Consider the following 13,263-nt stretch of genomic DNA (forward strand, 5'->3'; position numbering starts at 1 on the left):
GGAGTAGTTTCCTCTTTCTTGTGCTCTATGTGGATGACATTCTGTTGGCTAGCAGCAACAAAACCTTATTGATGGAGACCAAGGGTTTTCTTTCAGAAAACTTTGAAATGAAGGACATGGGTGAAGCAAGTTATGTGCTTGGAATCGAGATTAGTCGTGATAGGCCGCGGGGGTTACTTGGGCTATCACAACAGGCATATCTTGATAAAGTTTTAAAGAGGTTTAACATGTCTAAATGTTCTGGTGGTGAAGCACCCATCAGTAAAGGAGACAAGTTGAACAAGCAACAATGTCCAAAGAATGATATTGAGAGGAGCTCAATGAATGACAAGCCTTATGCTTCTGTCGTTGGAAGTTTGATGTATGCACAAGTTTGTACTCGCCCTGACATTGCCTTTGCAATTAGTGTACTTGGCAGGTTTCAATCTGATGTTGGTTTGGCTCATTGGACTACAGCCAAGAAGGTCATGTGCTATTTATAGCGGACAAAGGACTTCAAGCTAGTATTCAGTAAATCAGAAAAATTTGAAGTTGTGGGGTATTCTGACTCGGACTTCAGTGGGTGTACTGATGATAGAAAGTCTACCTCTGGATACATTTTTATATTGGGAGGAGGAGCTATTTCTTGGAAGTGTGCCAAACAAACTATTTTAGCTTCATTCACTATGCAAGCTGAGTTTGTGGCACTTTATGAAGCTACCAAGCAGGCAGTGTGGCTGAGGAATTTTATATCTGAACTGAAAGTTGTAGATTCCATCTCTAAGCCTTTGCATTTGTGGTGTGACAATATTTCTGTTGTTTTCTTTGCAAAGAATAACAAGAGATCTAGAATCTCCAAACACATTGAGATTAAATATCTTGTGGTTCACGAGAAGATCAACACTGGGGAGATCGCTGTTGAGCCTATTATTACTGAAGAGATGGTTGCTGATCCTCTGACCAAAGCTCTTCCAGTGGGAATTTTTAAGACTCATGTTTCTAACATGGGTGTGATGGAATCTTTTGATATGCTTGTTTAGTGGGAGTTTACTTATCCATAGTGGTATTGTAATAAGTATTATTTTGTTAGATCATACATTATGAGCACAATCTACATTGAGGATGTTTACTTTCCAGTATAGTGTTCATTTATATTCTCTCTCATCGTATTGTTGTATGATTATTGTGGTTTACTTTGACATGTCACAGTTAATGGCGGTGTTTAGCCAAGTTTCGTGATTTATGGCGGTATTTAGCCTAAATCCATGGAGATGGTTGTTAACCATAAGATGTATGCCAAAGTGAGATATTAATACAAGAAAATGGCGGTTTGCCTAAGTATTGATTAATATCAAAGTTCTCTACCTGTGAGGTTTTCAAGGTAGGCTGGTCTTTAGATCAATAACGGACCTATAAGGAAGGATATATCTTATGTGATCACAGTTATGATATAATTCCTTATATCTATGTTTCCAGGTGATTTGAATTGATAATTTTCTGTTGTCTATAACATTAGATAGTTATATGCCGTATATTGAGGTGTATTTTCTACTATTGTTCAACAATGGAGATTATTGATTGGATCAAAGTTTGTTTTGAGTGGTATTCAATCTTGAGATTATTTGGCCAGATGTCAATGGGAAGACATCAGTATTAGTGTAGCCCAAGTGGGAGATTGTTAGGACTCTTATGTGGGTTTAACTGATATTGATTGACCCATTGGGCCCAAGAGAATAAGGACCACTCTAATTAGGAAACATCTAGCCCTATTCTATTGTGGGAATGGATTAGGGTTTAGGAATTCTATTATATATAGAATACTGACGATCCCTGCAGCTATTACTTTTATAATAATATTTTGGGAGCACTGCTTTCTCACAGAGCTAGTATAGAGACAGAGAGAAGGTCTCATAGTAAGAGGCTGCAGAAGATCTCAGTAGAAGGACCCATATTGCGTGGTTCTTCATCATAATTCGTGGTACAAGCGTCAACCTTGATTTAGGGACTTTATTCACGCTCAACGGGTATGTGATTGATTTCTTTCCATTATTCATTCTTGTATTCTATACGCTATAGGTAATTCAAATGATTCTAGGATTTAGAATCACTAACATATTAATCTTATGTTTTTTTTTTTTATTAGATATTTTTTACTATTTATAATAAAAAAAGAAAATGATGAGCAACCAGTTTAAGAAAGATCAAGGAGAGACCAAGGTACTCAATTGGAAGGTGATCTAGGGAAAAACCAGATACGTTTTCTAGCCTTTCCTTAATATCTTCAGTGACAAATCCTTTCCTTTTTAATACCACTAAATCCTTTAACAGCAGTTTTTGGACCTTTAGTTATGGTACAACCTCTAAAACCAAAGTTTCGGCCAAACAAAACTCATCTCGAAAAAAAAAAAAAAATTAAGGAAACCATAAAGTCAGACCTTGAATTGATGAAATCATATGAGCAAGGTATCCACAGCTACAATACCTAACTAAATCACTCCTTTTATAATCTTTTCTTGGGATTATTTTAAAATTTATTGTATCTTTCTTCTCTTACTTCCTCAGATTATTGAATGTTTGAAAATTTCCAAACCTATTAAAACTAAAATTTGATTTAATAATATTCATGTTTGCGGTTTGCCCAATATAATGGATTCGGGAAGGGTTCAGGGTCTTTATTATATCACATGTATTAATCTATGTTTGCAATAAGACAAGTGGCATACGTCAGATGTTACCCAATCAAATAACCCCATTGATCATCTGGATAGTTAGAAAGAAACCAATATAATTATAGAGTCTTGAGTTCAAAATTTAAGAATAGCTTAATGATTCAGTTCAAATTATTCTCCAATCATAACTCTGCAGTCCAAAATCAGAAGCCCCACTACATTGAGTCTCTTTTCTTTTATGCCCATTTGTGCTTGGTAAATATATTAATAATCTCTGCATGCAATGCTTGGATCTACCCTTCTCATGCATATATATATATATATATATATTCAATATTCAACAACAAACCATAAAAAATTCAAAACACAACAATCATATATGGATTGGTTTTGGTGAGAAGACCCCCTTACTCCCTACTTCCAATAATAGTTGCTGTCTGGAAGTTGGAATGCTAGTGTCTAATGACTAATAATTACAGTCTCTTGAAAACTATATCTCACCCACCAATCATCACCTAAACCTTCCTCTTCAATTTCTCACCCAATCACCTATAAGCTTTGGATATAATCTGGCCCACATATATCGTCATCACCTAATCATACATGAAGCATTAATTTAGAGTCCAGATCACCTCCCCAAATCAGAGTAGGTGTTTTTGACTTACTGGAAAATGACCAAAATGTCTCCATTTCATAAAAATAATCATCACGGATCAAATGCTATTGTTGTAATTTCACAGTACTGGTATGCCCATTCTCTTTAAATAGGGAAGAAAAATGGATGAAAATTTGATATTACCTGATTTGCAAGAACTTTCTACTTATTTGGATTCGCAGAAAAAAAAAAAAAATTGAAATCTGAAAGGATATTTTGAAACATACTAAAATCTCGAAATATATTTGTGAACCCAAAAGGAAAAGTGAGTATTTCAATTCTTTGGCTATCAGCCCTGGTAGAAGGAAAGTTCCTAAAACCCGATAACAACAAAGTTTTTCCAAAAAAATACTCGAAAGTCCACTTAACTAGTTGGATAGCAAATGAAAACCCATGGGAAACTTTGGGTCTTTCTCACGTTTTCCTTTCCATTTCAATGATGCATGATTACGTACATTTAATTATGCTTATTGCATTGCACGGGAGACCAAGATAAATTAATCCAACTAGCACGTAGAAGATAATAGAAATTATCTTAAGTTAAAAGAGACTGCTCAAGTGTCACTTCTTTAATAATTCAAACCATAGTCATAATGCACATACCACTCTCTTATATAACCCAAATGCCTCTCTCTCTTCATATATCCTTACTTGATCTTAATTTCCCTTGCTATCATGAAGGCTCAAGTCATTGAGGTTCTCCTAGTAATTCTGACCCTAACCCTTATTCTAACCATCATCCCCCTCTTCCTATTAGATTATCCCCCTTTATTTCCAAATCTGTCAAAAACTAATCAATGTTTGACACAATTTATGTCAAGAAACCTCTCTCTACTTTCATACTCTACCAAAGTCACCAACAAAGATGAATCCGGCGAGTTTATAGGGACGGCGGCAACGGCAATTGCTACCCCCACCAGTGATGATCGTTTGAATTGGTTGATAGAGACGAAGGTGATCAAGAACTGTGACATATTTAAAGGAAAATGGGTTCCACATCAAGAGGGGCCTTCCTACACAAATTGGACATGCCAGGAAATCCATGAACATCAAAATTGTTTCAAGAATGGGAGGCCTGACACAGAGTTCTTGAGATGGAGATGGAAACCATATGAGTGTGAGTTACCTCGGTTCAATCGACTTCACTTCTTGAATATTGTTAGAGGGAAGTCCATGGCCTTTGTTGGTGATTCTGTGGCAAGAAACCAAATGCAGTCTCTCATGTGCCTCTTATCTAATGTAAGTACTCGATGACCCTTTAAACTTCTAGTTGGTGCTCATATGCAATGGAAGGGGAGCATAATTAGCCTGATAAAACAACAATTGCCTAGCGCAACTAGGCAATTGGTGAGCTGTGGTGCATAAAAAGTCCATCCTCACCCGGAGGTCTCAACTTCGAGTCTCCTGACTGTTACCTACTTCCCTCCCTACCTATCAAATAATAATAATAATTATGAAAATACTCCACCCCACCCCTCCTTTGGCTTTGAATATCTGCCAATTTTCTCATATGTGAAATTTTTACTCCATGCAGAGAAGCACCTCTAGCTAAGGTTGTTGAGAGGGTATGGGAACAGTAAAGGGGTACTACAGACTTCTTATTGTGGGGGACAAACATTAATGACAATGAAAAACACCAAAGTTGAAATATATATATATATATATATATATATAACCAAACTACAATGCCTGGCCTATGTTATGGTTTAAATGTAGCAATATTTTTGGAATCAAATTTTCTTTAAACCACAGTGAAAGGGAATCCCTTGACTAAGATTCTCGAATGGGCAGGAGAGGGTATTGTACTATTGTACAAGGGAAGGGTATTAACAACTTCATTCCATATATAAGGGGATAATTTGGTGCCCTAGCTAGTATGGTGGCTGAACCCTGCACTATGGGTGTCGGAAAACTTTCTCCTTACATCTTTCTTTTCCTTTTTTTTTTTTTTTTAATTTATATTTGAACAATATAGGAAAAAATAACTTTGTCAAAGAGTGTGGCTTGTGCTAGCACTCCCCTGTGTCTATCTTTCTCTTCCACTATGAAAATACACTTGTACCTCCTATTTTGTAGAGGAGAGAGATAAAAACAAAGAGTGTTAGCATAGTCCATGCTGCTGGACGAATAATTACATCCTAATATATTAGGATGGAATCTAGGTAGGTGTACTCCTAGTTAAACCATTGTTTTAACATTTACACACTAGTAGGACAAATACCTATCCTCCCGAAGGTCATGTCTTTTCTATTGTATCCTGCTGCCAAGTCAACTCTTCTATTCATTACAAGAATACACATTTTTTACGAAGAAAAAATACCGTTGCAATTTTTTTTTTTTTTCTAGCAATAAGTATTATTTTACAGTAGTCATAAATGTATTAGGCAATGGTATCCATTTTCCAGTCGCTATATATTATATTTAGCAATGATAGTAATTTTTACCGTCACCATAATATGTTTACTTGTAGTGGTTGTATTACCAAAAGGAGCTAACTCTCTAGCTTCCACACATTATCAGGTGGTGCACCCAGTAGACGTTTCTTACGTACAAGATGGAAGATTCAAGCGCTGGCTGTACACAGACTACAACTTCACCATTGCTTCTTACTGGTCTGCACACCTTGTAAGGACAACTGAAGCCAAAACCAGAGGTCCACGTGTCCCTCCCACAACAAACCTTTACCTGGACGAGTTTGACGAATCCTGGACAGCCCAGATCAGCAATTTTGACTACGTCATCATCTCCGCTGGCCATTGGTTCTGGACCCCAGCCATATTCTATGAAAAGGGTCAAGTGGTAGGGTGCAATGCTTGCAATGACAAAAACATCACAGACCTCAACATCTTCTATGGTTACAAGAAGGCTTTCAATACTGCCTTTGAAGCCCTTAGAATGGAAAGCTATAAGGGTATGACTTTTCTGAGGACTTACTCTCCTGCCCACTATGACAATGGGGTGTGGCACAATGGAGGAACATGTACAATGAAAAGACCCTTCACCACCCAGGAAAAAAGGTTGGACGGGTTGGAGCTGAAGTTCCATAGGACCCAAGTGGAGGAACTTAGGGCTGCAGAGATTGAAGGGAGTAAGAGAGGTTTGAAGTTTAGGTTGTTGGATGCTTCTCAGGCAATGGTGTTGAGGCCAGATGGGCACCCTGGGCGTTATAGCCCTTCGTATAGGAATAATGTGTCTGACTGTGTGCACTGGTGCTTGCCTGGTCCTATTGATGTATGGAATGAAATGTTACTTCATATGTTGAAGGTGGACAAGTTAGAAGACTCTTGATGGGAAGAATTAGAGGGGTTTTTTTTTTTGTTTTTTGTTAGAAATAATAAAGATTTATGCGAGGGAAATTGCACTTTGGCACTATTGACGTATATTGAGTCCTAACCCAATATTAGGCAATTCAATATATTCTTTGCCAAGATTGGTAGTACAATTTTGGTAAGATTCTATATTGCATGTTCATATTTTTTAAAGTCTCCAACCTTGTATAGAACCCTAGCCGACTAGGGCATTCATCTCTTGTATATATTGTAATATCCTCTCTATTGAGAGTTTGCTATGCAAACACAATAACTTGTGTCAACAAGGTATCACGAGCCTAGGGTCCCTCTCTTCTTTTTTTCTTCGGCTCCTGGCTCCAAGCTCCACCGAGCCTCGATCCTCTTTCGTTGTGTGCATCCTCTCCAAGGTGCCACAACCCCTCTTTGCTTTAGTCGGTAATGAACTCCTCCCTCATGGCCACCGATCCACCATCCCTCACCACAATTGCCTCCCATGCTCCATTGGGCAACACTCCACCTCTACTCTCCATTAACTCCCCCCCCCCCAAATCACTTTCTCTCTCGCAAACTTATACCCACTAACTAACTTTCTTCTCTCGAAGAAACAACTCCTTCCATTCTTGAACGGTTAGCATCTCTTTGGCTATCTCGATGGCACGTTAAGTTGCCTTGTTGATCCGTTCCGTTCAAAGCCCTCACCTGGCATCAATAGGACTCCCAACTTGTGAGTCTCTCTCTCTCTCTCTCTCTCTCTCTCTCTCTCTCTTTGTCATCCCTGTCATCCTTGACAAGGACAAGAGTCATTAAATCTGGAGCACCCTTCAGGATACTTATAGTTGTGCATCCCTTATTCGCCTAATGTCCCTTCATCTGAGTCTCCAGAATCTTCATTAACAAACTAACGGATTGGTTACCCTCTTTCTCCAACTTGCCAAAGATATTGCAAACAGGTTGGATGCAGCTGTCAAGCTCCTTCCCTTTGAGGATTTCAACATCACAAACTTCGTAGTCTAAAGGAAGACCTATAGGAGATTGTCCCTTCTCTGCTGACCTGCCATGAGATCCCCACCTATACTGAACTCTACAGACTCTTCTTTAGTCATGAAAGATGTGTGATATTTGCAAGGTCATACTTTCTGATGTTGCTACATCATCGCTACCTCTAATCGCCAATACCGCTCAACGGTCCTCCACTTCCTTTGGTGAGTTTGATTATTCCTCTGTGTTAAATTGAGTCTTCATTGATCAGTTTTATGAGTTGGAGGTACACGTCTTATATAGACCTTCAAAGGTGGAAGTGTACTCCAACTCTAATACAAAAGAGACAGTTACAATAGGACTCTGATATCACATGTGACAGTTATAATAGGACTCTGATATCACATGTGACAGTTACAATAGGACTCTGATATCCTAAGAGAGAGACTTTGAATGGGAGTCGATCTCTAGTGTTGCTGTCCAATGAGAGTCCTATTTTGTAGGAGAGGTTTTTGAGGTAGAGGAGGACTCTAACTGTGTTGATACACCCCCTCAAGGTGGGAATTTAAACGGTCGAATTTGCAGCTTGTCCGGAGAAAAGCGAACCGTGTAGAACTGAGAGGCTTGGTGAGAATATCAGCTATTTGATCATTTGTGGAGATGAATTGCACCTGAAGCTCCTTGGAGGCAACCTTGTCTCAAACAAAATGAAAATCTATTTCAACATGTTTTGTATGGGCATGAAACACATGATTGACTAAGAGATAAGTGACACCAATATTGTCACACCAAAGGATTGGCACTGTGGGGATAGGAATGCTCAGTTCAGCAAAGAGAGAGCGAAGCCAGGTGAGTTCGGCGCAAGCATCAGCGACAGCCTTGTACTCTGATTCAATAGAAGAGCATGCAACCGTTTTCTTCCTGTTAGGTGCCCAAGAGATTAAATTGGGACCCATGTAGATTGCATGGCCTCCTGTCAATTTTTGATCAGCACTATCACCAGCCCAGTCAGCATTAGAGAATGGCTAAAGTTGAAGAGAATTGAACCTAGAGATGAACAACCCTTGGTCTTTTGTGCCCTGGAGATAACGGAGGATTCTTTTGACCAAGTTCCAATGGTCCTCCGAGGGAGCATGCATAAACTGGCAGGCCCGATTGACATAGTAGGCTAAATCAGGTCTGGTGAGAGTAATTTATTGGAGAGCACCTATAATAGATCGATACCTTGTGGGATCCAAGAGAAGGACACCCCTTGAGGAAGAGGCTGCAGAGGTGGTGGCCATGGGCATGGTAACAGGTTAATAGTCAGTCATTCCAGCACGTTGAAGAAGGTCAGAGATGTAGTGTGCTTGAGAGAGAAGGACACCACCATGCTGATGGAGAACCTCAACACCAAGGAAGAAACTGAGGTGACCAAGGTCTTTGATAGAGAATTCTATAGCAAGTTGTTGGAGGAGGGAGGTGACATGAGACGGCTGGTTGCCTGTGACCAGAATATTATCAACATAGACAAGTACATATGTTGATGGGGCGCTGCATATAGATGAACAAAGATGTGTCAGTTTGGGAGGACCAAAAATCGGAGTGAGTCAGAGACTCAGAGAGCCCGTGGAACCAAGCCCGGGGGCCTACTTGAGCCCATAAAGAGATTTGTGGAGCTTGCAAACATGAGAAGGGCGTTGGGAGTCTTTCAAACCCTGGGGTTGAGCCATGTATACCTCTTCCAACAGAAGTCCATAAAGGAATGCATTCTGAACATCGAGTTGGCGAACATCCCAATTCTTTGAAATGGCCAAGGATAAAACCGTCCTTATGGTTGTGGGCTTGATAGCTAGACTGAATGTCTCATGATAATCAAGGCCAGGTTGCTGATAAAGCCCTTTTGCACCAATCAAGCCTTATAGCATTAAAGGGAGCCGTCGGCTTTACGCTTGATGCGGTAGACCCACTTGCATCCAACCGAGTTCATGGAATCCCTGTAAGGCATAAGAGACCAAGTACCATTACGTAATAAAGCATTAAATTCATCAGACATAGCAAAGCACTAGTTAGGGTCTTTGTGGGCCTGGGAGAAGCATGTAGATTCAGTGGGTTGGTGTGTTGAAATAGTGGAGAGGGTCAATGGGTCAGCATAGAGGTCAGTAAGAGCTCTGGTGCGGCGGGGAGGTGAGGTAGTAGAGTTAGGGTTAGTGATAGTTCGAGGTGGGGGGAAATGGGAGAGGGTGGGTTAGGAGAGGACGGGTCTGGTATAGTAGGGGGAGGGAGCACTGGGGGAGGTGTAGGAGGGGTGGGTTGGGTTGGGTTGGCATAGGGTAGGGGAGATTGGGGGCAATGGCCCATGGTGAAAGGCTAGGTGTAGGTGGGGGAGGGGTGTGAGGGGTTGGGGTATTGTGATAGGGGAAGGTGGATTCATCAAACCGAACATGACGAGAGATGTAGATGCAATGAGTAGTGAGATCCATACAACAGTAACCATGATGGGAGGGACTATAGCCTAAAAAGACACAAGGTGCAAAACGAGATTCTACCTTATGATGATTGTAAGGACGGAGCCAAGGGTAGCAAAGGCATCTAAAGATTTTGAGAAAAGAATAGTCTGGGGAATTATCTGTGATGAGCTGATGGGGGGATTTATTGCCAATGACAGAGGATGGTATGCATTTGATAAGGAATACCGTAGTTTCAAAGGCATAGTCCCAATAAGCTTGGGGAATAGAAGCGTGAGAAAGTAGGGTAATCCCAGTTTCAACAATATACTTATTACGACGTTCAACTGTTCCTTGCTACTCATGAGTATGAGGGCAAGAGAGTTTATGCTGAATGCCCAGATTAGAAAAGTAAGTGGGAAGAGTGTGAAATTCTCAACCCCAATCAATTTGGATAGCCTTGATGGAGCGAGAGAACTGACATTCCACCAAGACCTGAAAGGTTCAAAAAGCAGAGTAAACATAGGATTTTAACTTTAAAGTAGTGAATCAAATATATTTAGTTGGTCATCAACAAAAATAATAAAGTAGCGGTTTCCATTTGAAGAAACTGTGGGGTGGGGACCCCATACATCACTAAAAATTAGGTCTAAAGGAGAAGAGCTACGAGAACTAGTTTCCTGTAGCGACAGAAGACTAGCTTTTCCCATTTGGCAAGAAAAACAAAGAGAAGGAGGCTTGACGAGCTGATGACTAGGAAGCATGAGGCAGAGAACCCTTTCATGAGGATGCCCTAGATGGTGATGCCAGCGATCGTATGATGAAGCAGAGACCAGGTGAACAGAAGGTGGTGCTGAAACCAAATAGAGGCAATTTTTGCTATGTCCAGTGAGGAGGATGTGTTTGGTCTCCAGATCCTTCACAAAAAAATAAGAAGAATGAAATTCAAAGAAAATGTTATTTTCACGACAGAACTGCTGAATAGAAAGTAGTGAACAAGTGAGGGAGAGAACATGTAAGACATTAGAAAAAGAGAAAGAACGAGAAGAAGATGAAATAGAAGTATTGCCAATGTGAGAAATAGAAAGCCCCTTACCATTACCAACTAAGAGTTGGTTATTACCTGTGTATGGATCATAGGTGGAGAACTGAGTGAGGTCAAGGGTGGCATGATGGGTGGCACCGGTGTCAGGTATCTAGGAGGTGGTGTAGGTCTGTGGATGGTGGGGGAATGGTTGAGGTGGGGGAGGCATGGGGTTCATAGGGGGGGTTGGGGGGTTAGCCATAGTGTGGTAGGCGTTGGGGGGTGGGGGTGAGGGGCGATGGTAGGGATGGTGTGGGGTAGGGAGTAGGGCTGGTTTGGTGGTATTCTTTTACCGATAGTAGTAGGTGTCTGTCTAATGGTTGGTGCAGGGATTGTGGACAAAGGCATTAGAGCACCCAAAACCACGACCACGACCACGACCACGACCTCTTGAGGATGAAGTACCATGAACACCATTGGGTTGAGTGGGTGGTCCACGGTTTTGATGAGCAACATGAGCTGAGGCTTCGGTTGTAAGATCGATGATGGGGAGACGAGATTGGATCAGAGTCTCATGGCTCATGAGAAGGCCATGCATATCATTATAGGAGATTGGCTCCTTTTGCACCATCATGATGAAGGCGAGGACCTGGTAGTCAGTTCTGAGAGCACGGAAGACATGGATGTTGAAATCTTCTTGAGGTAGCGGCTTCCCTGCAACTGCTAGTTCATCAGGGAGGGACTTAGCTCGATGGAAAAACTGAGTGATGGTCTCATTTGGTTTGTGAACCAGATTATGAAGGGAGACGTTAAGTAACAGGATCCGTGTGGTATAGGGAGAGCAGAAGGATTCATGTAGGGCATCCCATATTTTCTTACTAGTGGTCCGTGTGAGAGAGAGGGTCTCATCAGAGAGGGCGGCGATGAGAAGACTCATAATGGATGCATCCTGTTCAAGCCAGGTTTTGGCTTTGACGGGGTCCTGAGGGCAATTGAAGTCACCAGTGACATAGTCAAGGAGGCGTTGGCCTGTGAGGTACGGCACAATTTGAGTGCGCCAAAACACATAATTTTTTGAAGTGGTGATGAGCTCCAGAGAGGGATTAGGGAGGTGGTGGGGTGTCGGCCATGGTGGTATTGAGGCTGGTCTGTGCGGCCATGAGGTGAGAGACAGGGAGGATAGCTGCTGTCTGGTTCTTCTTGATGTGTGTGTGTGTTTTTTTTTTTTTTTTTGCAAAGAAGAAGGAAGATGTGGGACATGAGAGAGGGAGTGGGAGTGGGAGAGTTTTTTTTTGGGCAAAGAAGAGAGAGGAATGTGAGATGGGGAGTGGGTAATGAAGAGAGAGAAAAGCGCAGGGAGGAAGGTGTTAGCTCAATGGACCTTGTATGGCTGTTGATACCTTGTTAAATTGAGTCTTCATTGATCGGTTTTATGAGTTGGAGGTACACGTCTTATATGAACTTTCAAAGGTGGAAGTGTACTCCAACTCTAATACAAAAGAGATAGTTACAATAAGACTCTGATATCACATGTGACAATTACAATAGAACTCGGATATCCTAAGAGAGAGACTACGAATGGGAGTCGATCTCTAGTGTTGCTGTCCCATGAGACTCCTATGTTGTAGGAGAGGTTTTTGAGGTAGAGGAGGACTCTAACTATGTTGATACTCTGACCGTGGCTCTTCCAAGAGATGTGGGGGGCAAGGCAAAGGCGGTGGTTGTGCAAGGGGGAATTTCTTCTGCACCATTTGTCATCACACGAATCACTCTATTACTACTTGCTTTTACCGTAACCCCACTACTCCAACCCAATCTTATCCCGCCTCCTATTCCCAAACCTATCATCCTCCATCCTATGTCCCATTTGGCCCATTATGCTCATCCCAATCCACCACTACTCCCCAGAGCTCAATATCCACCTAGGCATGCCCCAACCATGTACCCCGATATCGGGGCCTCCAACTATGTCACCCTGGACCTTCATTCCCCTCTGTATATGATACATATAAGGGTTTAGATGAGCTTCATGTTAGTAATGGTAAGGGTATTCATATCTCTCATGTTGGCTCTACATCTATTCCCTCCTCTTTCTCCTCTATATCCTTTCTTCTTTTTAATGTTTTACATATTCTGTCTATCGCTAAGGATTTGGCTTTATGTTCAAAAGTTTGCTAAAGAGAATAACATATTTTCTGAATTCCATGCTTCTTTCTCTCTTTTTTTTTTTTTTTTTTTTTTT

At 41.2% G+C, this 13,263-nt stretch overlaps 1 protein-coding gene across 1 annotated transcript; it reads left to right on the forward strand.

Moving 5' to 3' along the window:
• The first annotated feature begins 3,965 nt into the window (after positions 1-3,965).
• On the forward strand, positions 3,966-6,895 carry LOC122057105 (protein trichome birefringence-like 19). Its single transcript, XM_042619109.1, has 2 exons — positions 3,966-4,542; positions 5,824-6,895. The coding sequence occupies exons 1-2, from the start codon at positions 3,979-3,981 to the stop codon at positions 6,589-6,591; spliced, it is 1,332 nt and encodes a 443-aa protein (XP_042475043.1). The 5' UTR covers positions 3,966-3,978; the 3' UTR covers positions 6,592-6,895.
• Positions 6,896-13,263: the final 6,368 nt, after the last annotated feature.

The sequence above is a fragment of the Macadamia integrifolia genome, chromosome 12, assembly GCF_013358625.1.
Source record: "Macadamia integrifolia cultivar HAES 741 chromosome 12, SCU_Mint_v3, whole genome shotgun sequence".
In the NCBI taxonomy this organism is placed as follows: domain Eukaryota; kingdom Viridiplantae; phylum Streptophyta; class Magnoliopsida; order Proteales; family Proteaceae; genus Macadamia; species Macadamia integrifolia.

Bases quoted from the DNA above. Each gene is read 5' to 3' on its own strand.
- LOC122057105 (XM_042619109.1), top strand. From the start codon at position 3,979: ATGAAGGCTCAAGTCATTGAGGTTCTCCTAGTAATTCTGACCCTAACC. The intron at 4,543-5,823 runs GTAAGTACTCGA...ACACATTATCAG, and splicing joins TCATGTGCCTCTTATCTAAT to GTGGTGCACCCAGTAGACGT.